Raw genomic sequence first — 27,965 nt, 5'->3', positions numbered from 1 at the left:
TAAACATGCCAAGAAGTAAACAGCTCACTGAATTTTCACAAATTGGGCCCATTCCGGTAACCAGCATCTAGAACAAGAAAACAGCACTGCCTTCACCCCAGAGACCCACGAGAGGCCCCTTTTCCAATTACTGTTCCCCCTCCAGGGATAACCACTCACCATAGACTGGTTCTGCCTGGTTTTGGACTTTATGTAAACGCTGTAATGCAGTATGTACTTTTTTGTTCATGGTTTATTTTGCTCAGCGTTTAGTGTGAGATCACCCACGTTACTCAGGTAGTTGGACTTCACTCTCGTTGCTGTATGTGTCCCATTTGTGTATATACCATAGTTTATCCCTTCTACTATTGGTGGAAATTCAGATGCTTTTCATCTTGGGGCTCTCAAGACTGCTGCTGTAGGGACATAACAGAAGTGTCATTGGGTGAGCATGTGTACAGGAATGTCTGGTGGATGCGTATTCAGGCATCCGCAGGTGGGCGCGGCTTTAGCTTTATGTACTGATAGCGCCTGTTTTCCAGAGTGGATGCACCAATGCGGTGTCTCCAGCAGTGGCGAAAGCTCCTGTCGCTCCAGCCATAGTTTTTTAGAGCCTTCGGAAATCGATCCTTGTTTCTAAGCATGCCATTTTCACATATGAAGGGTAGGCTAGAGAAAGAAAACGTAACCTAAGTGGTATGTAAACAATTTACCTGAGGTTTTCTATTCTAAAGATCACTGACTTAGTAAGTGTCTGCCTGGAAGGCCCTCTGACCCTGAGCGCTTTAGGAAGCCCTTTGGACCAAAAGCATGCTCACTGGGAGCCAGTCTCCATCCTCTGCCGTCAACCTCAGAAATTACAGCATTGAAAACCAGCACTGACTGACTGCTTTCTGCTGCCACACCTGTGCCGTGAACTTTCACACATTATTTCATCTGAATCTTCACGGTCCTGGGAGATGTAGGTAATATTGTCGTCATCAGTTTACAAATGGGGAAACGGAAACTGAGGTTAGGCAGTTGAGTGCTGGGGTCACAGAGCTGGGATTCAAGGCAAGCTCATCTGAGTCCAGGACACAAGCTGTCAACTGTCACGCCCTACGCTTTGTCTGAGCCATGGCTAGACGTTAGTAAGTGCTCTGATTATGATTTCAACTAGTGGGCAAGTTGTTAATATCGTTCAGTTAGAAAAAGAAGAAAGAAAAGGGAAAAATACCATACTGTTACAAGGAATTCCTGCAGCTGGTTCTCTTACATTTGCTTGAGTGTCAACCAGAGAAAGTCCCCCAACAGAATGGCAGTGTCTCTGGCTTCGGCACAGAGGCCCCCACCCAAGGGTTTTGATGGGTGACATAGTTTCCACGTGTTATCACTGTTTTGCTGTCACATCTTGAGTGTGTTGCATTTGGCTGCTGTGGCCCTCTGTAATCCCAGAGTTAGTGGCAAGCAGTTGTGGAAGTTTTCGGCGAGGCTGAGTCTCTCGAGGGGTACAAGCCACGCCAGTGTGCGTCGGCCGGCGTCCGCACTTGCCTGCTGTGTACTCGTCCTGTACCCGTAATACGTAGCCTTGTCTCCGGCTTGGGTCTGGGGGGAGTTGTGGATGTTGTTTGCTTGTTATTATAACCTGATATCATCGTGTTTGCTTCTTAACTTTATCATACAAAGCTGGCCGTTGAGAAATCTCTTTGACCTAAGTTGACCTTGGGTGAGTGACTTATCCTCCCTGGGAGAGCAGAATCACAAATCCTACCTGTCCTCTAGTTTTCAGGATTAAATAAAATCATCTAAAATGCATTTAGTTTTCATGCTCGTGGTGGGTACACACACTTGTGGCTGCTCTGGTAGTAGCAGTAGAAACAAAGCTTTTTCTGAAGATCCGCAAGGGACCTGGAGGTCTTAGGTACAGAAAGTGATCAGTTACTGTTTAAAAAAAAAACAAAACTGGTTCTTCAAATGTAAAAAGGGTAGCTATTATTATCCAGATACCAAAATGCAAGGCACATCTTTTTGACATTTTGTAGATGTCTTATGGACATCTTGTACAGGTTTTTTTTTTTTTGAGTCCTTTGTGATTCTTCATTTATCCTAAAATGTGAACTCTAGATTAAAAACTCTAGATTTGATTAATAACATGAGGTTACTTGTGCTTCTTCGCTGTGCTTTTAAAGTGGTTTTGTATCTTCTCCCCAAATTCCTTTCAAAGGTGGTGTCTAAATTCCTCCTTAGTCATCATGTCGGCATTTTCCTTCTCACTGCCGTCCTATTGGGTCTTGGTGTCATCTAGAAGAGTAACCTGTTTCTCAGTTACCCCTGTATTTACATCTTAAAATGTTTGTTTGGTTTGGGACCTTAGTCTTCCCGGTAATAAAAAGTAAATAGTAAATCTAAATTCCATGGGAATTTAATGTAAAATTTAAATTGTTTCCACTAAAATTTATGTCATAACTGTTTCTTACCTGCGGGTAGCTCTTGCCCTTCGTTGGACCCCACCCCCCCCCCCGCACACAGATGTTCAGACCTTTACAGGTGCATCTCTACTTTAGCTTCACCTCCAGAATTTGGTTTTATGTGAAGTAAAAAAATTTCCAGCGAGATTTAAACTTAAATTTCATAAAAATTAGTCCTTTATACTTACATGGCTTCACAGGTCATTTTCACCTGATTACCTTACTGATTTCACAATAATTCTTAAGGGTGAGATACTGTTGCCCTTTTCACTTCAGGAACTTGAGGCTCAGAAAAACCCTATGACTTGCCCGGATTGTGCAGCTAACAAAGGGTGGATCCAAGACCCTGGGCCCTTTTCTCCGAAGTCCAGGACCACTGCTTTTCTCGGTCTCTTTACCACCGTATGCCGCCCCCCACTGAATGGGTTGCTGGCTGCCTCCACCCCCTGTACCTCCCCACGCTCTGCTCACTTCCCCTCCCTTGTCTTATTTGTAAGAGAGGACTTTGACTAGATGAAGTTCACACTTCAGCTGTAATTCACATATTTACTATTTGAAGGTTGCCCTCAGAACCCACAGTGAAATCCTCAGACTCATCCGGTAGCTGCTGTAATTCCTTCCCTTCAGTCCTGTTTCTGGCACCATTTTCCTTCTCCCTCTAGTTGTTCTTCATTCCCCTTCCCTAAATTTTGTCTCCAGGGTTATTATCCCTGAAAACATGGGGGAAGAGTGGAGTAGACATGAATGTCTGTCCTCCCCTCTGGACAGTGAAGGACCAGAGGCTGTAGGTGGCCCATCCCTCTTCAGATTACAGAGGGACATGGCGCCAAGGTTGATGCAGGGATGCAGGGAACGAGTGAAGCAGCGCTGGCTCCGTCTCAGCCCAGTCTCTGGGCACCTGAGCTTAGATGGGAGGGAGCAGCAGCCCCCGTGGCAGCGGGTCGGTTCTCAGTGAAGAGAGTTTGGCGCTGAGAAGCCACTGGCTTACCTTCTGCACCTCTTCCTCTCAACTCCCCAAATTTGCATTTTAGAAATACCTTTTGCATTGTATTTTTGGTGATTGCCTCAAGTATTACATTATACATCTTTAACTTTGCACCATCTACTTAGAGTTAATAATTGTATTTCACTTAAAATGTGGAAACTTCATTTACCACCACCTTAGTCCTTTTTGTTCTAGATGTCGTGTGTATTATATTCATATATGACAGTAACCTCATAAAATAAGATTACACTTTATGTTTTTAATAGTATTCTTAGGAAAGTAAGGGGAAAATCTTTTATATTTAACCCCATACAGTGCTCTTTATTCTTCCCTAAAGATCTTTCTTCCATTTGTTTTTCCCATCTGTCTGAAGAACTTCTTTAACATTTCTTGTGGTGTGGGCCTGTTGATTAGTTTTGGGTTTTTTTTTTTTTTAATCTGAAAATGAATTGAACTTCATTACACTGGATATAGAACTCTGAGTTGACAGCATTTTTCTTTTTCTTTTTTTTCTTTCTTTCTTTCAGCACCTTAAAGCTTTCTTTTGTTATCTTCTGGCCTCTGTTATTTCTAATGAGAAGTCACTGGCCTTTTAAATTATTACTCTTCTGTATGTAAAGTGTCATTTTTTCTGGCTTCTTCCATGATTTTATCTTTGGTTTTCAGCAGTTTATAACGAGGATGTGCTTGGGTGTGGTTTTTGTTGTATTGATCATATTTGGGCTTCACTGAACCTCTTGAATCTGTAAATGTATGTCCTTGACCATTATTTCTTCAGATATTTTTTCTGCTCCATTTTCTCTCTTCTAAAACTCCAGTTCCATGTATGTTAAATCTTTTGATAGTGTCCTTCAGGTTCCAGGGGCTCTGTTCTTTTTCTGTTTTCCCCCAGTCTTTTTTCTCTAAGTTCTTCAGATTGGATAATTTTTATTGATTTATCTTCAATTTTCCTGACTCTTCTCTCATCTCCATCCCACTGATCGTCCAATCCTGTGGAGATTTTATTTCAGATATTTTATTTTTCATTAGGAATTTTCATTTGGCTCTTTTTTATACCTTTAGTTTCTCTGCTGGTGTTTCCTATCTTTTCATTAACTATGACCAAATTTTCCTTTATGTCTTTGAATATAATAATAGCTCTTCAAAGTCCTTGCTTGCTAATTACAACTTCTGAGTCACCATTGGAGTCAGCTTCCTTTAGATTTCTTTTCCTCTTGAAAATGGATTACATTTTAATGTTTATTTGTACATCAAGTGATTTTAGATTATGTTGTGGACATTGTGACTGATAGGTTGCAGAAACTCTGGATTCAGTATTATTCCTCTGAAGAGTGGTTGGTTGGTTGGTTGGTTGGTTTTAGCAGGCAGCTAACTTGGCAGGTCTCACATTGCAAACTCCCTCCATTCTGTGAGCTCGAATCCCGATTCAGCTAAGTTCAGCCTCAGCTGGGCTGCCTGGAGCCTGCCCTGTATGTGCATAGTATAGGGGTCAGCTAGTGATTCAGGCAGAATTTATACTCAGAATTTGAGGTACCCCTCCGTGGCTTTCTTCTTCCTGGGATTTCCCCCCTCACTTTCCACCAGCTGTGGTGACCCAAATTCAGTCCTCTGGCTCTTCAAACCAGTAAGACTGGGGCTGTCTTTCTGGCTAGTGGCCATTAAACTGGGGACTCACCCAGTGCCGTTCCTTTCCTCCCAGTGGCAGCTTCCTCCAGAGCCTAACTGCTTTGTGCTGTCACAGGGCTGTTTCTTCTGTCCTAGTCCATAGTTGCTGTCTGCAAGAGGATTGGTCAAATAGGAGCTTCTCGAACTTGCCAGAAATACAAAGAGGTCACCGTTCTAAAGTAAGATTTTAGTAGAAATCACTTTTTTTCAAATAATTTTGAGATGTGTAACACCATAACCAAACAGAAGTGCGTTATTTCCTGCAGTTTGAGATACGTAATAAGTAAAGAGAGATGCAGTTTTGTATTCGTGAAGCGATATGTTCGGTCTGCTGTGCGTGTTTATAAGAGAAGAAGGAGGGAGGCGTGTGCTGCAACACTGGTCACTGCCCACTGCAGAGGTGCCGTCCCAGCTTTGTCTCAAGCCTTGTTTTCTACAGAGTTACCAAGGGGGGTTGTTGAAGGGTCAGCTCCATTCCTTTGTGGTGAGGCGATGTTGGGTACTTAGAAGAGATCGTGTTTCAAAGCTGGCATTCCCATGAACTTGCCAGAACAAGCCATTTCCCTCGTGGCTTTTTTGTTCATCCAGTTTCTTGCTGCTCTTTCTCTGGATGTTTTTCAAATTAGCCTAAGTAGCTATGAATCCAGACTGATTTTCTGTCCAAAGCAAATTTTGTGATGTCATCATAAAATTATTATGTTTAGGTGATCAAAGTCCAATCTTTTTTAAAAAAGTTTTTCAAGCATAGAAGAAATGTAGTTTCGAAGAAAAGAATAGTATTACTATAATCATTCTCAGGAAAAAATGCTACAGAAATGAAATACATTTAAAAAAAATAAGGCAGGTAAAAGTCCAGAACTAGATAGCATTTACTTAAAAGTCTTACTGGTTTTTTTCACCTACTTTATTTCTCCATCCTAACAGTGGATAGGACAGGCAGTATCATCCTCATTTATGAAGGAGGACACAAGTTGAAATGGGCCCAGCTGCCCAGCTCAGAAGGCGCTGCTCATAGCTGGTGCCCTTTCTGCTGGGACAGCGGGAACAGCTGGTCACCCACTTGGACTGATCGCCCCTGTCTACCCTAAGTCTTGTCCGTGTTGGAGATTTTCTTCCGAATCTTAGCTTGGTACTGGAAACGAAGACGCTATTAGACCACTTCATTGCTCTCCATGAAAATACCTTAGAAGTAAGATCACACCTTGTTGCTCCAGAACGGAAATCTAAGGAGCCCTCTCCGTCAGCTTGCGGAGCCCGGGAGACCGGGTTCCACAGGGAGTGCCACAGGCCGGAAGGGCCAACGCGTGCTTGCAAGTGTTTTTGTCCTTTACTGTGTGAACTGATTACTTTGATGACTTTTTCTCCTGAAGTGAGGGAAGTAGTGATAAAAAATAAAACTAACGTTAAATAAATACTCCTTTCCCCTCTTCCCAGTTCTCTTCCTAGATGGGGCTCGTGGATAAACAAAGAATGATTCTTACATGTTCTAACGTTTGTTAAATGAAAAGTCTTATGAGCTCTTATAGTCTTTTCTCTGGTGAGTTTGAGACTTAGAAACCACCATCCCAGGAAGAAGCATGAGGGCTCATTGCCAGTTCACATTAGGCAGCTAAAAGCTTTCAAACAGAATGTATTGCTACTAAAAATACTTGGACTTTGGGAAAATATGTTTAAATTTGACCTCCTTGACACTCTGCACATTCCAGTGTTTTGCTCTGGGTTCCTCAGCAGCTGTAAAGAGGAAAGTTCAGAACTGTCTCCATGGGCACTCTTACACCATCTATGGAAGAGCCTTCCCATCGTAAAAACAGATACTCCAGGAGTTATTTATGTTCTGCACTACTGTGAGCAACAAGTTATGCTTTCTCCACAGCGTTTTGACATGTTAGTTTTTGGTATGATACTGAGGAACTCGCTTCCCGGTTACCCCTGCGTTCCGTGTTCAGTGGTAGCAGGTGATGAAGGGCCGAGAGGGAGTCTTCAGACAGTGAATCAGTGGGTCAGAGGACAGTGAGTGTGGGCGGAGCGTCAGGGCAGGTGGAGCCCAAGAGGGTCTCCTTATGCAAGGGCCCTCCCATGACCTATCTGGAGGTGTTTGCGGGGAGCAGTAACCTTCAGGTCAGGGTGGCCCAGTTCACAAAACAGCCCATGTGAAATAAATTGCCTTCGTGAGACCTATTTAAAATAAGTCCCATTGCCTTAAAGAACCTGTCACGCGTGGCCGCCTCATAGCTTGCCTTTATTTTAATGATTTGAAGAAGTTAGAAATAAGGACGATTTTTTTTACTTGATTTTTTTCCTGATTGTTATGGACTTCTCAGTTGTTTAAAACTACGCAATTTTGGGAAATTCTGACTTGGAGTCTGTTACTTGTTTTGAGGGCAAGGTGATTGAGAGCGGGGCGCTGAAAAGCTCCTAATCGGAGGCAGCCCTCTCTCAGGCCAGGGGTCTGTCTGAACCCCTGCTCCCAGCGGCCACCCTCCCGGCAGCCTGCACCCGTCCCCTGTGAGGCACGGGGGGGTGGTGACCGGTCTTCCTCACCAGCCAGTGCACGTGCTCGGCTGATGGTGGCTTCACTCTTCTGTCATCACTAAGGCAGACTGTGGTCCGGGGTCTGTGCTAGTTCTGGGCGCGTGGAAAGCGGCAGCTCTCAGCCCATTGTGGGCAAAGGCCAAGCAAACAGGCTGTCGCACGCACTTGACCTGTGAATCGTGGGACCTGGGGCCAGGTTCCCGACAGCGTTGGCTCAGCGTGCATCTGGCCAGCCTCGAGGGTGCCGCCAGAGCCTGCACTGTTGTTAAAGTGTTGTGCTATTCACTCAGCCATGACCGTCTAGACGGAGTGAGAAGAAAAACGAAATCATATTTTGAGGAGGGGGTTGCTTTTCTTTAAAGTGCTAATGTGGTCATGGAGGGAAACGTTCCCTTTCCTTAAAAAACAAAACAAAACAAAACTCCCATCTGTAGTAAGGGCTTGCTGACTCAGGGCAGTTACGAGTTGAATTCTGTGTGTCCTCCGCTGCTGTAAATTGCATGAGTGCAGCTGCGTGAGAAACAGCCTGCCCTCGCCTCCAGGCAGCAGGAATGTCTCCTGGAAACAGTCGAGCCGAGCCGGATTCCCAGATTAGAAAGAAAGGCTCTGGGGCCGCTGACCTCACTCTCTCATGAGCTGCTGGCGCTGGGAGGTTCTCTGCTGCCCTCCACCAGGAGGCTGGGACTGGGAAGCCCAGGACGCGGCGGGGCGGCGGGCGGGCGGGCAGCAGAGGGCGGTGGCCGCTCCCGCGATGGCCCAGAGCCCAGGTGCAGAGCCCTGAGCGGCCCGGCGGGTAAGTAGCCGCGTGAGCCGGTGTGGAGCTGCCAGTTTCAAGCCGGCAGGAGTTTCAGAAGTGCTTGTAGATACTGTTGCATTTCCTTCCTTCCTGATGAGGCAAAGTGCTGGTTAAAGTGAAAGTTGGTAGGAGGTCGTGAGCAGTGTGGGGAGCTTTGGGCCGCATGGCTGTTTGGTCGGTTGTTGTGCTGCTGTGGTGGCACTGTGAGGGCTGGGTCTGTGCTGTGTGGAGCGCTGCTCGGGATTTGCTCAGGGGAACTCTGCTGCTTAAAGGAAACGCGTTCAGATCATCCATCCTGGCCCCCCTTTGGTTTCCCAGCTCCTCCTTGTGTTGCCAGCTGCCCTTCCCTTACCTGAGGCTGTGCCCCTTGCATCAAGGCCATTCTGGAATCCTTTTGTGAAGTTAGAAACCCGATCCTCTTTCCCGCGGGGCTCCTCGGGTCGTCAGGGTGGGGTCTGGTGTGTGCGAGCTCCCCCCGTGTCAGCTCTCCTTACATACTGTGTTGTCTCTCTAGCACAATCCTGGAGGAAGAGAAGGTCCAGCAAGAAGAACGGATGAGGATGGAGTCCAGAAGGCAGGTCACAGTGTCCTGGGACTCTGGAGGGTCCGACGAAGCACCACCCAAGGTAGCAAAGGCCCCCAGCCCGTCTGGCATCATGCCTGCTAACTTGTGCGGTTTATGCTGTAGGCAGCAGCTGCCTGTGGGGAGAAAACCAAATAGCGGGTTATTCTAAGAGGAATCACTGCAACTTCTGTTCCTTGTTCGCCCCGCCGCATACCACCCCAACGTGCACCCGGTTCCCTAATTTGCGTTGCAGCTCTGAGCTGTTCGAAATCATGAGTGATTGGATTAGGCCTGACCTTCCAATCCCCCCCACCCCCCACCACCGCCCCCATCATCAGACTTAACTGAGCACGCCCGGCTTGGGGAGGTTTCTCTCTGCTGGTGTCAGGGACCTTCCTGATGACCAGACAGACTATAACCAAGCCGAGAATGCTTTACGTTTTGCTTTATTTTGAAAGGAGTCAGCTTCCACCTGACCCGGTTCCTTTTGGGTTTGGTTTGGTTTGGTTTTGCTGAGAACCTGGTGCACATTTTCTGCCTTTCCTCATCTGTGGCGGTGGCTGGGTTGTCAGCGTGGGGAGGTCTGCCAGCAGCACCCCAGCCCTGCCCTGCGTCCTCCTGGCCTTCCGCAGGCGGCCAGAGCCTTCCCCTCTTGTTCAGCTGGGCTGGAGCTGGACACAGTTGGCCCTTAAACACTCTCCTCAGATCAGGATTCTTTGTTCTCCTTTTGCTTTTGACAGGATAGTATTTTCACACAGTGGCTTACTTGCCATGAATAATCCAGTTCAGATCATTTTCTGGATGGTAAATAGATGATAGACTTTTTTGCAGTTAATAGTTACCTGCTACTTGATATTTGATTAGCTAAAAATATATTACAGGAACTATGACAATTCCTTACTTCATTGTCTTTTTGAAAAATGTTCAGAAATCTGTTCACAAAAAGTGCTATTTAAATATTGTACCCATTTTTTTTATCATGATGCCTGAAATCTGTTTTCTCGGCCATTGTTTTAAACTATTACAGTAAATATTATTACACATTGAAAGTGAAAACAGGTGACTGACCCTGTTCCTCAGAATTTTAGAGGTGAAGGGTTCTGTAGTCTGGCTTCCTCCACCAGTGGGAAAACTGAGGCCCAGAGAAGGAGGAGGGCCTGTGCTCCGTTCTGTCGGTGTTACTATGGGCTGGTTCGTGCTGAGACCACAACGTTTCTCTGTTTCTCCTCGTGTTACAACACCAACGTCCCGAGCTACCCCCCGAAAAGCTGTGCACCCCAGCATCTGCGGCCTCCACCTTGTACACGGGTGTGCCCGCTTCCTCACTGACTACTGTGGAAGGGTGCAGCACCGGAGAGCCTTGAAGTTAATTTCTCAGGCCTGGAAACCAGGTGGATCTGTTCACAGGTGGCTCTGATGACCAGGTGGATTACCTGCCTGTTCCCAGCCTCACTTTCCTCATCTGTGAAGTGAGGGTACTAGTGTTCCCCACCTCTTAGGGGTGTTGTGAAGACCAAATGAGATGATGCATTCACAGCACTGTTTTTAGTCACAGGAGTGTAAGGAGCTCTACATAGTTGGTGATTGGCACAAATGATGTGCTAATGCTGTGCACAGCATTCCCCTGAAACTCACAGAATTAACCCTTTTCATCTAAACAAGATTACGTATCTCAATCTGTATGGTTTTTAATAATTTTCATGTGGCTGAGTTTTGAAGGCTGTGATATTGAGTTCATGGGCGGAGATGGAGTGGTTAGGCTTCTTTGTTTACAGAGCAAAGGTGAGTTCTGCTTAAATTTTTAAATATCCTCACATTTCTTTCTTTAGGATGTTTTCAACGTGTATATTTTAAGGCTCTTTTCTGTAGTCAGAGATGGTTCTACCCTTCAGAGTGGGTCAGCAGACTATACCCCACTGCCTGTTTCTGTTGATGAACATTTTATTGCATGAACTGCCCCCTTGGCTTGTGTGTTGTCCATGGCTGGGTACCCCCTACACAGACGGACTTGAGTGGTTCCGTTACAGTATGGCTCAAAAAGATGAAAATATTTACTCTTTGGGAATTCCCTGGCGGTCCAGTGGTTAGGACTTTCCCCTAACTGAGGACTGAGAACCCCCTCGGCTTTCACTGCTGAGGGTGCAGGTTCAATCCCTGGTCAGGGAACTAAGATCCCACAAGCTGCACGACGCAACCAAATAAATAAAATATTTACTCTTTGATCCCGAATTAAAAGGTTGGCAGCCCCCAGATTTTAAAAAAATTTTTTTTAATGAATTTATTTTTGGCTGCATTGGTCTTCCTTGCTGTGTGCGGGCTTTCTCTAGTTGTGGCGAGCAGGGGCTACTCTTCCTTGCGGTGTGCAGGCTTTACATTGCGGTGGCTTCTCTTGTTGTGGAGCACGGACTCTAGGCGCATGGGCTTCAGTAGATGCGGCATGTGGGCTCAGTAGTTGTGACTTGCAGGCTCTAGAGCGCAGGCTCAGTAGTTGTGGCGCACGGGCTTAGTTGCTCCGCGGCACGTGGGATCTTCCCGGACAAGGGCTCAAACCCGTGTCGCCTGCATTGGCAGGTGGATTCTTAACCACTGCGCCACCAGGGAAGTCCCCAGATTAAAATTTTAATGGATAGAGGGAATTCCCTGGCAGTCCAGTGGTTAGGACTCAGGTCTTCCATTGCCAAGGGCCCAGGCTCAATCTCTGGTCAGGGAACTGAGACCCCACTAAGATCCCACAAGCTGCGCAGTGTGGCCAAAAAAAAAAAAAAAAAATTTAATGGGTAAAAGATCACCTACATTAGTATATATATGCAGATGCTCGATGTTTTCATTTCTAATAATGTAAATATTGGTAGATATATTCCAGATAAGTAAAGGCTTGTGGAGTCCTCAGTAATTTCTGAGAACGTAAAGGCGTCCTGAGAATAGCTGCCTCAGCATAGTGTTTCTCAGCCCTGATCAGACCCAGCATTCCATTTATATAAAAAAATATTTTATAATGCCCCGTTTACTAATCCTGAAATAAAATACATAGGTTATAAAATGACTTAATTTCAAGATACCAACACAGCCAAGAGACTGCAAACTGTACAAGAGAAATAAAAGTAACTTCTAATAGCATTACACACACACCTGTATAAAATACTCGGGTATAATTACACTGGGAGGTGCGGTGGAGGAGCCAGGTGCCCACACCTGTGTGTGGTAGGCTCGCCCTGGATACAGCAGCTATACACGCAGACCCTGCAGCCACAACTGACTGTGGATCTCATTCGTCTTGATGATGTGATTTTCTAGAAGGGTGAAGAATCTTGGTAAAGTTCAAACGAAACAAAGTAAAATTGTCCATCAGTATTCACAGTAGTTGCTCTTCTGGAAAGTTCAGTGTCTGATAAACTATGCAAAATACCATTTGTGTTTGTATGTCAGACGGAGTTGGTTCTCGGTTCAGACTACGGGGCTCCTTGTTGTTGTTTTACCTGTGTAAGGTGGAGAAAGACCTGAACGTGGCACAGGCCCTGCTGTGCAGCCCCGCCGTCCCTCCCACCTGCCTGCCACCCTCAGTGCCGGGCCCTGCAGGCAGCAGAAGCGCCCTCTCGGTACCCTGGGCCCCCCATCGGGGGCACTGCCATCCAGCTGAGGACCACGAGTGTAGGATGTGTTGGGTTTTCCTTTTTCTTCTTCCTCACTTGGGAGGCTTTCGACAAAAACTCCCCCAGCTCCATCGTTTGCTTCATGAAAATCCAAGTTTCTCTCTTTGAGGAGGAGATGCAATCAGCCTGCTAAACCTTGTAATTAATAGCAGGTGACACGTCTGGATACCTCAGCCCAGCTCAGCTCATTCGATCTTTGTGGCAGCCCTGTCCCCACCTCATTCTTGAAGGCACAGTGGGCAAGTTGCCCCGGCCCGGCACTGGCCATTTCCTGGCCTGCCCTCTTGGCCGCCACGCTGAGTCCGTACTTGTAGAGAAGGAAAACAGAACTGTTAGCAGTACGTCCGTGCTCTCCGCAGCGGGTGGCTAACAGAGTTCCATTTTGTGGTATTCTTGGTGCAGTAGTTTCGTCTTCTGTAAGACATGTTTTCATATTTTTATCTGTTATCTTTATTCTGAAGTGGAACCTTACAAGTGTTACCGTTTGCTACCCATGTAAGTATTTGAGCCACTGGAGGATGTTCTGTGGAGATTTTGCCGTCTTTGATCTTTCCTTTTGTAATTCCCCTTTTATTTGGTGAGTCACAGTGTGCTTGTCATAGAGTAGCAGCACAGCACAGCAGACTCTGGAGGCGGGCAGTTCTGCCATTACCAGCTGTGCAGCCTGTTTGCATCACCTGACCTCTCTGAGCCTCTGTTTTATCCTCTGTAAAATGAGGTGATAATACTTCCTTGTACCATTGCTCTCAGACTTCTCAGATTGTACATACGACACCTAGCTCTACACGTAGGACACATTGAGTAAAAGTTTTGTTTTTTGGGTTTTTTTTTGAGTAAAAGTTTTTATTTTTGCCTGTGTTACTTAACCTGCCACCTCCAAAATGTAAGCCAGCAGACACAACTGTCCACCTGTCAGATAGCTGTGAATACTGTCCTAATTCCTGGGTCTGCACCCTCCCATGCTTGGACTCCAGGAGGCCTTTGCCACACGACCATTGTAATGCATACATATTAACGCACACCTTTCAAATGGCCGTTGCCACTGAAATGTCAGAGGACAGAGATAGTCAGACATTTTTGCCTCTTCCTAACCACTTGTTCAAGTGAAACCTTTAAAAATATAAATCTGAAGAGTAGTCCCTAAGGGCTTCATGGAACAAAATTGCCACCCTAGCACACAAGCAAAGCCCGTGACTCCACCTTCATGCCCTTCCCTCTTTCGGGGGGTCTTGGGGGTCCGTCCTCACATTTCGTTAAGTTTGGAGTAGACTGCACCCGGGGGCTGAAATGCGACAGGGCTGAAGGGGTGGGGGAGCCTTCCCACCCTCAGGCTTAACAGGCCCGCACAGCAGGGCGGGAGCAAGTGCAGGGGTAGCTGCAGTCCACGTGCTCGGAGGAGAGCAGGGGATATGCTTCTGTGTCAGGAGGGAGAGGGAGGGGTGACACGGGAGACCCGGGACAGGAGGCGGCACGCATTCCAGGCAGAGGGGGGTGACACTGCTTCGAGACTCAGACTCACTCAGAACTTAGCCAAAGTGAAGTGTGTGTTCATCCAGGACCACCTGTGTCCACGGGAAAGCGACACAGGCACTTCCTCCCCTGGGCTCGCTGGGCCCCAAGTCTATTTCCTTCAAGTCTGGTCTTTATTCGCCCGGAGAGCCCTGAGTTTCCACTTTGTTAAATCCCTCAGGTTTAGGAGACTTTATTGACTTCATCTTCCGTTTCAGACTAGACCGTTCTTTTTGCTCTGAACTTTAAATTCACGTGTCAAACAATGAGGATTTTAGAGCTGGAAGTGACTTCAGGGCCCCTCCAAGTCAACCCAGTTCTTTAGATGAGGAAATAGGATCCGGCTGGTTCACCCACGGGCTCCCAGCCGGTGAGGAGCAGAAAGGAAAGCCTCCAGGTTTGCATTTCCGTGATGCTGAATGGTATTGAGCATCTTCTTATGTGCTTATTGGCCATTGGTGTATCTTCTTTGGGTCTACTCAGATCTTTTGCGCACTGTTTACTTAGATTATTTGCCACTTTCTTGTTGAAGTTGTAAGAGTTCTTTCTATATCCTGGATATGAATCTTATCAGATAGATGCTTTGCAGATACTTTCTTCCATTCACGGGTTGTCTTTTCACTTTCTTGATGTTGTCATTTGCAACACAAAACTTTTAATTTTGACGAAGTCCAGTTTATCTTCTCTTTTCTTTTGTTGACTGAGCTTTCGGCGTCCTAAGAAACCATGCCTAACCCAGAGGGTCACAAAGATTTACTCCTGCGTTTTCTTCTAAGAGTTTTATCGTTTTAGCTCTCACGTTTGAGTTAATTTCTGTGTATGTTGTGAGGAAGAGGGGGGTCCAGCTTCATTTTTCGCATGTGGATATCCTGTTGTCCCAGCATTATTTGTTGAAAAGACCCCATGGAAATGTCTTCACACCCTTTATCATTCTTTCCAGCTAAGCTCTTATAGAAAATTATCTTTTTCTATTCTTTTTAATAAAATGCGGATTTACCAAAATAATCAGGATACTTATTCATGTGATGCTCTGTTGATTTGTTCACAGCCCAGCAGACCTGGTTATCCTAGTCCGAGGTCCAGCGAAGGGTTTCATCCCAGCCCACAGCACATGGTACAGACCAATCACTACCAGGTATACCGTTCATTACTGTCAAAAGATGTGTTATTTTATTCTTCAGCACATTTGGGGGTGGGGAAGGATACATTGTATATATTTATAAATTAAAACGTTCATTTTTTTTCATCGAACAAATGAATGATTCTCTCCCAAGCCCCACGTTCCCTTACCTTGTAAATAGGAACAGCTATGGGACATTTCCTGTAGGCCTTCTCAGCTTGAAATGCTCGCTTGATCCTTTCACGTCGTTGGTGTCATATAGGAAACTGCCTTAGATCATTTGAAATCTCTTTGTTGTGAATATTCCTAGAAGTTCTCTGGCAGTGATATATCTCTTCTGACCAGAAATAGTCGCTGATACAGCATTTTATGTTTAGTAGAGTTTTTTATTGAAATATTTTCATTCAAATAAGGTGTGAGAACTACCTGTACATCTTATTTGAAAGTTTAGTAATTACATATCGTCAGTATGGGGTTTTGGTATGAATCAGTGCCTAGAGACCTAACAGATGCTTGAAAGCGTTGCTGAAGGGGATTTGGAATATGGATGTGGCTGTGCTTTATCTCATTTGAAAAGTAGCTGCCAGCCCTGGCTGCCCAGAACCAGCCTAATGAGTTAGGGAAACAGATACTGATGCCTTGTCTCTCTTTCTCTTGATGGAGGGAGAACCATGTAAAGAAATTCCTCTCACTTTCCTTCTGCCTTGAAATTTTTCTCCATGTCCAGCTCAATGTTTTTCTCTGCCTTTGAGATCATTGGTAGACTGTGAAGGCCTGCCTTCTGTCACCATCCACGCTGGTTCACTAGAGGACAAGCATTTGAGGGTCTTGTTTGTTCTTTGCTGGTGGAGTAGTAGTGAGTTGGGCAGGAAAGGGACTTGTAGAGAGATGGCTTAACCATGTTTATGGCCCATTGTTTTCACATCCGAGGATGGTCTGCTCTCAGCACTGTAATAAGTGTAGAATTCCAAAGTGAAGAATTTCTGGTTTCCTAGTGTCTGTTTGCACTAGCTGTCGACTGTGGCCATAACAGGCCGCCTTTCTCGAGGCTGCAGTTGAGTCCATTTCCTCGCCTTTACCGGCTTCTAGAGGCACCTGCGTTCCTTGGCTCGTGGCCCGTGCCTCCACTTCAAAGCCCAGGTGTCTCTCTGACTGTTCTTCAGTAGCCACACCCCCTTTCTCTCCCCTCTGCTTCCCTCTTGCATTTTTAGGGACGCTTATGATCACGTTGGGTCCACTCAGATCGTCCAGGTTAATCTCCCCACCTAATGATTCCTAATTGATAATCACATCTGCACAGTCCCTTTGGCATGTAAGCTACCATATGCACACAGGTCCCAGGGATTAGGGCGTGGACAAGCTTGAGGGGCCGTATTCTGCTGCCACATATTCTCTGTAATCTCAGTTACTTCCTTTCACGTGGAAAGCAGAACTGTGCAGAAGTCGTACTGCGTCAGACCCTGACCTGGCCGCTTCACTCACCCGCAGGTCTCTGGCTACCCTGGCTCACATGGAATCACAGCCGTGGCTGGCAGCATCTACCCAGGTCAGGCATCTCTTTTGGACCAAACGGATTCGTGGAATCACAGACCACAGGAGATATCGATGTGGCAGCCCAACGTGGAGGTAAATTGGATGTTCTTGGGCTTTGCTTTGTTAACTGATGAGGCTGTGCCCAAGGTACAGGATTTCTAAATCCTAAGATTTCTCAATTTAGATGCCCTCACTCTAAGATCAGATGCTCTCTGGGTCTGAGAATCTTCACTAAACGATGGAGAGATGCTGCCATCATTAGCCCATTCATTTGAAAAGCAGGGCCTACATGAGGCCAAGGAACAGACAGCCTCCAGCTCTGCGGACCGTGTGAATTTTTACTGAATTTTCTTGGTAAAACCAAGAACCACTCCTATAATATTAAAAATCATTTCTTTGAATCCAAGAACATCTGTAGTTGTCTGCTCTTAAGCTCTTTTCCTTGGAGTGCACGTGCTTTATACTCTGTACTATGCGTGTGTCGTATTTAATCCTCCTCCCATTATTTTACGTCCAGATTGTTTCCACTTTTTCGCTCTAACTAATGATGCATTCTCTGCCCCATATCTTGGATTACTTATTTAGAGTAGGTCCCTGCAAGTGAACCATTGTATGCGTTTTAAAGCTGTTTCACGCACAGTAACTTGTAACCCCCAGAAAAGTTGCTCCCGCCGGCAGAGTAGAAGAGACCCTACTTCCACCACGCTTGCTGTTCTGCTTAATTGTTTGGAAAGACACACAGAAAGAAAAGTAAGAGCCTCACACACAGACTTCTGAGAGTGGACCTTTTCACTCCTCCTCCAGGACTCTGCAACACTGGACCTGCGTGGCATCGGGCAGGTGTTGCCGACCCACCTGATGGAGGAGCGGCTGATCCGGCAGCAGCAGGAGATGGAAGAGGACCAGCGCTGGCTGGAGAAGGAGGAGAGGTTTCTGGTAACTGAGTCTCAGAAAGTCCTTGCATCCCTAAGCCTCTGGAGTTGGCTCTACTGCAGATGATGGCAAACCTCATCTGTTCCAAAGCAGGAGCCTTTGTTTTCCATCTGCTTCCTAAAACTTGCAATAGTGGGTCGTTCGCTTTTCTTGAATTACTTTTTCCGGATAAATTTCTAGGAGGTCTGTAGTAGAATCATGGGCTCAGATGTAGAACCGTTTCTGTGGTTTTGTGTTACTGCCACGTTTACACAGAAACGACTCCCACTGAAGTGTCAGCTTGCACATAAGACACTGCCTCTCGCTACTGCAGGGCACATGACTAGATGGCCCGGGGGGCCCGGGGGGCCCGGGCTTGCCTTCCTGGGCTCCTCTGGTTCGAGGTCTGAGAGACGCAGACCTCCTGCCACATGCCTCTGGGGTTGTGGGCAGCAAATGTCTTCCTGGGACAGCTCTTGTCGACAGCCCCTCAGAAGTCCCTGGGGATAGAGGAGCGGTGACAGAGTGGCCTGTGTGTGTCACGTGGTCCTCAGCCTTAGGACCCCTCCCCTGTCACCCTGCGCAGTTACTTCAGCCTTCCTGAAGTAGCCTGAAGAGAAGAAGGCCTGGACGGAGCCAGGACTCAGAGTGCTTCCGCAAAGCCCGTACCTGGCTGGTCCAGAGCTGGTCCCTCACTCTTTGACCATAAACATCCCGAGACCACCTCTACGTCACCCTCTGTGCTGAGGGACCAGACACTGATGAGGGGATACAACGCTGTTCACGCATCTCTGGAAGTCCTACAGGCACAGAAACATTATATCAACAACCAGTGGTTTTACGAGACAGCGGTTCATCACCTGTGATCCTGATTTCATTCTTTATATGGGGCTTTCTTTTTGAAAACTGTAGTTTCAAATTAAACAAAGCAAGCTGTGCACAAGTTCGGTGAGGCACGTTTTAACCTCCCGGGTGGCCGCTGCCCCCGCTGCAGGGGGGTGAGGGCCGTCTCGGCGCGAACGGGGGCCTGGGAGCAAGTCACACTAGGTGGAGGTACTTTCTCTCCTTTCTGTTCTTTTTCTTCTAAAATGGAGCCTGCAGACATCACACACACCCCACACTCATTTAACTGCCGGACAGGACTAATGCTCACAGCCCTGTCGCAGCTTAATGGTTAAGATCGCACAAAGTGCTTACCACGTGTCGCTCACCATCCTACATATTCCTCATACAGAAAGTCATTCAGTCTTTATAACCACCCTGTGGGGAAGAGACAGGTCCAAAATATTTTATCCGAAACTCTTGAGGGTTCTGTGTGCTACACTATTTTTTTGCTTTAGGAAGTTAATGAAGGGAATCCCCTGGCGGTCCAGTGGTTAGGACTCAGCGCTTTCACTGCCGGGGACCAGATTCAATCCCTGGTCGGGGAACTAAGATCTCATAAGCCTTGCAGTGCGGCCAAAAAAAAAAAAAAAAAGAAAGAAAATTAATGAAATATGACGCACATGCTGTATATTATATAAGTATTCCAATAGCATACAGAGTTAAAAGCACTAACGCTCTTACAGCAAAACACAGGTGTTCACATTACCAGGTGTAAAGACAGCCCTCACATCAGGTCAGGTCAGGTTTTGCCACAAAATTAGTTTCCTTCAAGCTTAAAAAAACAAACAAACTTACCAGTCTTTTAGTACATTTTAGATTTTGGAAACGAGGATAAAGGACAGTGTACCTATCCTTTATTACCCTCGTGTTAGAGATGAGGAAATTGCCCGAGACCACTGGGTAGCGTTGGCCGAGCCGGGGTCTTTGGTGCCCGCCACTCTGCCAGCTGGAGTGCCCGGCTGCACACGGCTCAGCACCCCCACGGACTAGTGCTCCTCTGCACGTGCATTTACTGTAACGTATACGAAATATCGCTGGGCGCTGTGAACCATTCACTTTTGAACAAAAGTTTCATCATATCAAAATTCTAAATTATTTAAATCAAAGCGTATCTTGAGATTATAAGGCAAGCGGCAAAAATTGGTTATTATTATTTACTATACTAATCTGAGCAAATCTATTTGGATATTATATCAGTTCCAAGAATACAGCTGCTGTTCCCTAGCCCTACATTTTAACCTTTTGTCTAGATAGCCTACTTTCCCGCATTGATTTGTATTTTAAAAAGGCAGTGTTACAGACTCTTCAAACTCGAGTTAGTATACGTAAATACCAGTGTCTGGTGTATGATCACCCTGAGAGTGGAGGAGGCCGCGGCCGTGAGCTGCTCTGACAGAGCGCAGCCGGCGGCGAGAGCAGGAGGGGGGCCTGGGGGTGCCACTCGGGGTCGGGATGATGTTGGCGCCCAGGCCTCGAGATAGATTGGAATTTGCAGGGCAGACAGGCTCAGGAAGTGTGCTCATGCCTTGGGAAGAGCTTGCTGGTGGGGAAGGTGATCGGCCCAGGCCCAGGCTCCATCTTCCCAGCGATGTCAGGTACTCTGAATCAGAAACTGCCGGCTCATCAGCCGTAGGGGTTGTCCGTTTTAATTGAGATAATTTACATACAGTGGACTGCGCAGGTCTTAAGCGTACAGTTTGGTGAGTTTTGATAAATACATTAAGTCCATATAACCCATTCTCCATACGTGTGACATTTCTGTCACTCCAGATGGCTTCCATGCCACGTTGAAAATCCACTAATGAAGTCGTATAATGAACTCCCCCCGGGGAGTCCAGTCAGTGCTGTGTCCTGTGACAGCCTCAGTGTACCTGTCTCCTCAGCCTGGGACATTTCCATTTGTTCCTGATCCCTTTTATTTCTCCCATGTAACTTTATAATTTTCTCTAAGTCCATATCTTCCCTTATTAAATTACTGCCCATTCATTTAGAGCTTCCCGTCACTGATAATGGTATCTCATTTTCATTGAACTTTTTAGTTGTTATTTCCGTATATGCATATGCAGTTGATTTTTAGGAAATTATCTTGTATGTAACAATATTTATCACATGAAATTTTTCTGACTGATTCCCTTGGATTTTTTCTATTCATGCACGGTTATCACTTTTTAAAAAACATTTTCTTTCTTCATTTTCAGTTATGTATCTCATATTGCCCCTGAAGCATCTCTTGCCAACTTTGTATTAAACAGGTTCTTGCCTGCTTTTATTTTTTTATTTTTATTTTTTTAAACCCCACATTTGTTTATTTATTTATTTTTGGCTGTGTTGGGTCTTCGTTTCTGTGCGAGGGCTTTCTCTAGTTGTGGCAAGCGGGGGCCACTCTTCATTGCAGTGCGCGGGCTTCTCACTATCGCGGCCTCTCTTGTTGTGGAGCACAGGCTCCAGACGCTCAGGCTCAGCAGTTGTGGCTCACGGGCCTAGTTGCTCCGCGGCATGTGGGATCTTCCCAGACCAGGGCTCAAATCCCTGTCCCCTGCATTATTAGCAGGCGGACTCTCAACCACTGCGCCACCAGGGAAGCCCATCCTGCTTTTATTTTTAAAGATAATGTCCATAATAGTTTTCTCCATTAAGTGTAATGCTGGCTCTCTATTTTTAAAATAACCTTTTTAAAGCTTTTAAAAGGCTTAACGTGATGAATTACATGAAGCATTTTGCTTGGTTTTATGCTGGACCCTCATTCCAGAGAGAAGTCCCCACTAAGTCGTGGTTGATGATCCTTTGAAGGTCCTGGTGTCTTTTGTTTGTGATGTTTTATTAGAATTTCCTATCGATCTTCATAAGCAAGAGTGAGTTATTATTGTCATTGTTAATGGTTTCAAGATCAGAACAGTGTTGATGTCCTCAGTCGAATAATCCCTGCCCCATCTGCGTTGGCCGTTGGTCAGGCAGCCGGTGTAGGTGGGGGGCTGAGAGCAAGTGAGCCGTCAGGACGGGCCCGGCCTCGGCGTGAGCAACTGGGTGAGCGAGCCACAGCGCCGCTGCCAGGGGAGGGAAGGTGAGGAGGTGAGGGCAAGTAAATGTCAAGGCTGGGGCGTCGTACATGGCATCTCTGAGATCCTGTCCCCTCCAAGCTGTGTTTCGTGCCGCAGCCGCGGTGACATTTCTACACCTCGGGTCTGATCCTGGCCTTCTCTGACTTAAAACCTCCCAGTGGCCGCCACAGGATGACCACCTGGGGCCCTCCATCCTTCCTGTCCTTGAGACGCAGCCCCTGTAGGTCAGCCCTGGTTGTGACAGAGCGGACGGAGCGCAGGGGAGGCCCAGCATGCAGGGCCATCAGGGCAGGCTGAGCAGCTGAAGAACATGCCAGGTTGAGGGCACACCGAGTGCAGGAGCCTAGGCTCTGGGGTCAGGTAGGGGAGGCTTCAAAATCCTAGTTACCGCGGCCCTATGTGAGTTGTTTAACCTCTCTATGCTGCGATTTGTTAATCTGTAAGATAATTATAATTTCCTCTGTAGAATGCAAGAATGCTTTTCTGTAGGGTTGAGTGGAGGATTAAATGTATAACGCATAGACAGTGGAAGGGGTAAGGAATACACCATTAATTTTTCCAAGGGCTTTTAATCTCTCGTTCAGTTTGTTCTCTGTAGCAGGCAGGAGCGCTGCATTGATGAGAATCTAGAATCCTAGATTGTACACATCGCCCAGAGTACCTGCAGGCGGCTCCCAACCCGAGCTGAGTGTCATAGATGGGGTGAGAGATTTTAGCCAGTGTCGAAGGGAGTCTGCAAAGGAGCGTCGCTGGTATCACGCAGGAGCTGGACACCCTTTCACTGGATTTATTTGTTATCAGTGAACCTTAATTCGTTGTTTGTCTTTTGGGGGGTTTTTTTCCCCTTAATTCATTTTTGCTGTTGTTAGGGCTCCCTTAGGTAGGCTATTTTCAGCAGCTGGCTAACAAGGCCCTGGCCGTGTCTGACCGCCGTGTTTCCCCGAGGAGGCAGAATCTGCATGCAGGACATGGAGCCTTTTAGGCCCAGGTGCTTCCCAGTGCAGGCTTCTCAAGCTGTCAGTGAAGGAGGACCCGTTTCTATTTTTTTTTTCCTAAACCACTGTAGACCTGATACTCTAGTGAAATAAAATAAGAAGCAGTTACTAGAAAAAGGAAATTTTTAAAAAGGTGTACAGACTTTTATTATGAGCTCCAACAGACCTAAAAATTACTATTTCAGATTGCTCTAGAAATTTCTAAAGATGCTCATCCTCTGTTTCTGTCTCATCACGACCTGGTAACAGCAAGTCATTCCTGACCCGCCCTGGTCCTCGGACTGTGCTGGGAGCAGCCCTGCCACTCCCTTCCGTGAGGTCACCTTGTACCCGGGTGGAAGAGTCATGTTCTTACTGGAAAAATTAAAGTTGCTTTGTCAGTAGCGATTCCCAGATTTTTTCTGACAGATCAGAATCGATAGCTGTTTATTGAAGCCTCCTGTTTTAGGACTTACATCATTGTATGAGGCTACTTTTTATCGAGCACTTTGGAGAGTCGAGTGGAGCATCCCTCCATCAGCACACATAAGGCAGGCTCTTGCCCTGGGGCACACAGCTGTGACCTACAGCGCAGGGTCTTTGTGGTGTCCCCACCCACTTCTGTGATCTCAGTGCAGCCCGAGTGGTTTCTGAGTTGCCTCTGTGCCTGTGAATCCACAGCTGTAAAAGCTCTCTTGCAAACTGGCCAGAGAGAGAGCTGGCAGCCTTGACTAGAACCTCAGTCCATTGAGAGGACTTTCTTTCCTATTGGGTGCTGCTTAAAGAGAGAGTAACTGTGTTACTTGTTTATTTTTATTGCCATGCACACAGTCATTTTCTAATGCAGGGCTGTGCTGAAGATAGGATTTTAATTTTAAAATGAGAAAGTTTTGAGTATATAAAGCCTGCTTTGTGTCCTGAGAAAGGAAATGAATGTTTGAGCTGTTTTCCCTCTCGCAGCAGAGCCAGTCAGCAGGAATGAAAGGTGAACATCAAGATGGGGTCAGAGAGTCCAAGACGGGGACTCTGCTCTCAGCCAGGCCACATCCCTTCCATGTGTATTCCACAGTCCAGATTTGAAGACAATGTGTAGTGCAAGGGGAAAGGACTTTGAGTTGAAAGCCTTAGGTTTGAAGTTTTCTAGAGTGATAGCAACATGGGACTAGAGATCAAGCCTGAACGGTTGGTTACTGTGTCCCCAAAACCGAAAGCGGCGCCTTCAGCCCCCATCTGTTGCCTAAGAGAAGGGAATACGCATGCCCACATGGAAAAGAACTGGAGATAACCCACCTGCCCGTTAACAGCAGAACGGATGCAACAAGGCCATGTTGCACAACAGTAAGAACGAACAAACTGCTACACACAACCACAGGGCTGAATCTTAGACACCGTGTTCACAAAAGATGTCAGACACACAAGAGTGCTTCTTACGGGACCCATTTGTATGAAGTTCAGAAACAGTCGTCTGGGCTGGAAGTCAGAGGAGGGGTCCCTTTGGCGAACTGAGCCTGCGGGTTATCTGCTGTGTGTCTTGATTGGGGTAGCGTGTTAGGCAGGGGTACTGACCTTTACACTTAAGAACTGTGGGCTGTGTTGTATACAAGTTATACCTGAATTTGAAAAAAAGAAAGAAAATGCATACCTGATGGGGAAAAGAATCAAATAGGCCCAGACATTCTTTATGTCTATTATCCATTTCTGTAAGATTTTAGATAGAAATTGCCTTTGCCTCCTTTCTGTCTTTAGTATTACTATCTTCAGATCCAGAATATTTTGTTTTGAAGTGTAATTGACTTAGAATATTGTATTAGTTTCAGGTGTACAACACAGGGATTCAGTATTTTTATATATTACAGAATGATCATCAGTGTAGGTCTGGTTACATCTGTCACCATACGAAGTTATTACAGTATTAGCCAATCCATTTCCCACACTGTACATTACATCTCATTGACCCATTTATTTTATAACTGGAAGTTTGTCCCTCTTAATCTCCCTCACCTATTTCACTCATCCCCCCCACCCCTCCCCTCTGGCAACCACCTGTTCTCTGTATCTGTGAGTCCGTTTCTGTTCTGTTTGTTCATTTGGTTTTGGGGAGGTTATTTGTTTTTTGTTTTTTTAGATTCTACATATAAGTGAAATCATACAGTATTTGTCTTTCTCCGATTGACTGACTTCACTTTGCATGATACCCTCTGTGTTGTTGCAAATGGCAAGATTTCATTCTTTTTTTACGGCCAACTAATATTCCATTGTGTGTATATGTACCACATCTTCTTTATCCATTCCTCTATAAGTGGGAAGTTAGGTTGCTTCCATATCTTGGCTATGGTAAATAATGCTGCAGTGAACGTAGGGGTGCATATATCTTTTCAAAGCAGTTTTTTGGTTTTCTTCAGAAAAATACCTGGAACTAGAATTACTGGATTATATGATAGTTCTATTTTTTTTTTTAATTTATTTATTTTTTTGCAGTACGCGGGCCTGTCACTGTTGTGGCCTCTCCTGTTGCAGAGCACAGGCTCTGGACGCACAGGCTCAGTGGCCATAGCTCACGGGCCTAGCCGCTCCGCGGCACGTGGGATCTTCCTGGACCGGGGCACGAACCTGTGTCCCCTGCGTCGGCAGGCGGACTCTCAACCACAGCGCCACCAGGGAAGCCCCTATTTGTTCGTTTTAATACTTTTTTTTTAAAAGGAAACTTTATTACTTTTATTTATTTATTTTTTTGGCTGCATTGGGTCTTCGTTGTTGCGCGGGCTTTCTCTAGTTGAGGCAAGCGGGAGCTATTCTTCCTTGCAGTGTGCAGGCTCACTGTGGTAGCTTCTCTTGTTGCGGAGCATGGGCTCCAGGCACTCAGGCTTCAGTAGTTGTGACACGTGCGCTCAGTAGTTGTGGCTCATGGGCTCTAGAGCGCAGGCTCAGTAGTTGTGCCACGTGGGCTTAGTTGCTCCGTGGGGATCTTCCTGGACCAGGGCTCAAACCCGTGTCCTCTGCACTGGCAGGCGGATTCTTAACCACTGTGCCACCAGGGAATTCCTTTCATAATTTGTATATTTCTAGTTATGGTCTTTTCTTTTTTGATTAGAGAAGTCCCTTTAACATTTCTTGTAAAGCCAGTTTTGTGGTGCTGAACTCTTTTACGTAACTTTTGCTTGTCTGTTAAACTCTTTATCTCTCCTTCAAAGCTGAATGATAGCCTTGCTGGGTAGAGTATTCTTGGTTGTAGGTGTTTTCCTTTCATTATTTTGAATGTATGGTTCCACTCCTGGCCTCTGCAAAGTTTCTGTTGAAAAGTCAACTGATAGTCTTATGGCAGTTCTCTTGTACATAACAAGTTGCTTCTCTCTTACTGGCTTTAAGATTCTCTCTTTATCTTTAGTTTTTGCCATTTTAATTATGTATCTAGTGTGGACCTCTTTGGGTTCATCTTGTTTGGGATTCTCTGTACTTCGACTTGGATGTCTCTTTCCCTTCCCATGTTAGGGAAGTTTTCAGCTATGGTATTTTTCAAATAAGGTCTCCACCCCTTTCTCTTTTCTCCTTTTGGGACCCCTATAATTTGAATGTTAGTATGCTTGATGTTGTCCCAGAGGTCTCAAACTATCCTCTTTTTTTTTTCTTTTTTCTGTTTATCTTGGATGATTTCCACCGCTCTGCCTTCCAGTTCACTGATCCATTCCCCATTCCTCTGTATCCAGTCTACTGTTGATTCCTTCTAGTGTATTTTTTCAGTTATTGAATTCTTCAGCTCTGTTGGGTGCTTCTTTGTATTTTCTAACTCTTTGTTAAACTCTCACTGTGTTCACCCATTCTTCTCGCAAGTTTGTTGACCGTCTTTATGATCATTACCTTGCACTCTTTCTTCGGTAGATTGCATATCTCCACTTTGCTTAGTTCTTCTTCTGGGGTTTTGTCTTATTCTTTTATTTGGAATTCCTCTGTCTCCTCATTTTGCCTAATTGTCTGTGTTTATCTCTGTGTATTAGGAAGGGTCAGTTACATTTTTTCAATCTTGGAGAAGTGGCCTTATGTAAGAGACATCCTGTGGAACTCAGCAGCACCCTCCCCTTTGGTCACCAGAGCTGTATGCTTTTGTCCCATGTGTGGGTTGTGTGGGTCCTTCTGCTGTGGCTGGGCCAGCTACCGTGGGCAGCTGGTAGGTGAGGCTGGCCCAGCCCTGTTGGCTGCCTGGCCCTGCCTTGTGCAGTGGCTGCCAGCCTGCTGATAAGAGGGGCTGGGTACTGGGGCAGCTGGTTGTGGGCCCCAGAGGGCTAGAGATCTAGAATATTCTGTAAGGGGAAAACAGGAGAATTTAGCTTCACCCAGTAGCAGAAACAATAATAGAATCTCTTCTTTTTGACAGGCTGTCTTTGGCTAGATCGCTCTTTAGTTCCCAGCATGACACTTTTATGCAGACAGGCTCTGTCGACTATATGAGGAAAACGCTTAAATATTTCTATTCATGGAACACAAGTGGACTTTACATAGATAGGCCTCCTTTAAGATAGAAACGCTGGGGCTTCCCTGGTGGCGCCGTGGTTGAGAGGCCGCCTGCTGATGCAGGGGACACGGGTTCGTGCCCCGGTCCGGGAAGATCCCACATGCCACAGAGCAGCTGGGCCCGTGAGCCATGGCCGCTGAGCCTGCGCGTCCGGAGCCTGTGCTCCGCAACGGGAGAGGCCACAACAGTGAGAGGCCCGTGTACCACAAAAAAAAAAAAAAAAAAAAAAAAAAGATTGAAACTCTGTCTTTGGAAAAGTATATCATTGGGGAGTTGTTGTGCATAAAGAAAAATAAGCCATTTCATGTATTTTATATGAAAGTAAAAATAGATAATTCATGTAAATACATGAAACCCAGCACCTTACTCTATAAGCAAACAATATATGAACAGCTTTTGTTTAAGTAAAAACGTAAATAAAATATTTTCCGCACATAGAAGATACTAAATATTTGTTGCCTGATTGAATCCAGCTCGTGTCGCCTGTAGCAACCGGTTCTGCCTTTCTAAGCTTCACGTTCCTCCTCTGTAAAATCTTTTCTCCTTTGCATTTTTATTAATGCATTCCTTCAGCACATATTTACTGACCATCTCATATGTGCACATTTCTGTGCCAAGCACTTACTTAATCCTTATAATAACTGTGTGGGTGAGGAAATGGGTTAGGAGAGGTGAACCTTGTCCAAGGCAGCTTAGCATCTGTGAGACGAAACAGAGACGTTCTACTACTTAAGGAAGGGGGAGGGGCATTTTGTTTATTGATTGACTGCAAGTTCTAAGTGAAGTCCAGCAGCGCTGCGGCAAGTCCATCGCGGACCAAGGCAGGACCAGCGTGGCGGCTGATACG

The 27,965-nt window shown here is 46.0% G+C and overlaps 1 protein-coding gene across 8 annotated transcripts in view; it reads left to right on the top strand.

Moving 5' to 3' along the window:
* Positions 1–27,965, top strand: part of PTK2 (protein tyrosine kinase 2) — a 251,013-nt gene that overhangs the window by 204,345 nt on the left and 18,703 nt on the right. For 5 of the 8 annotated variants that reach the window (XM_060127770.1, XM_060127769.1, XM_060127767.1 and 2 more), the window contains 4 exons: positions 8,919–9,030; positions 15,177–15,263; positions 16,737–16,874; positions 17,586–17,717. In XM_060127770.1, coding sequence (XP_059983753.1) covers positions 8,919–9,030; positions 15,177–15,263; positions 16,737–16,874; positions 17,586–17,717 — 469 coding nt within the window. Of the gene's footprint in view, positions 1–8,261; positions 8,402–8,458; positions 8,530–8,918; positions 9,031–15,176; positions 15,264–16,736; positions 16,875–17,585; positions 17,718–18,279; positions 18,619–27,965 lie in introns of those variants that run through there. The other 3 variants (XM_060127771.1, XM_060127774.1, XM_060127776.1) reach the window with 3 other exon arrangements.

The sequence above is a fragment of the Lagenorhynchus albirostris genome, chromosome 17 (assembly GCF_949774975.1).
Source record: "Lagenorhynchus albirostris chromosome 17, mLagAlb1.1, whole genome shotgun sequence".
Classification (NCBI taxonomy): domain Eukaryota; kingdom Metazoa; phylum Chordata; class Mammalia; order Artiodactyla; family Delphinidae; genus Lagenorhynchus; species Lagenorhynchus albirostris.
This window is presented reverse-complemented; position numbering and strand designations above follow the sequence as displayed.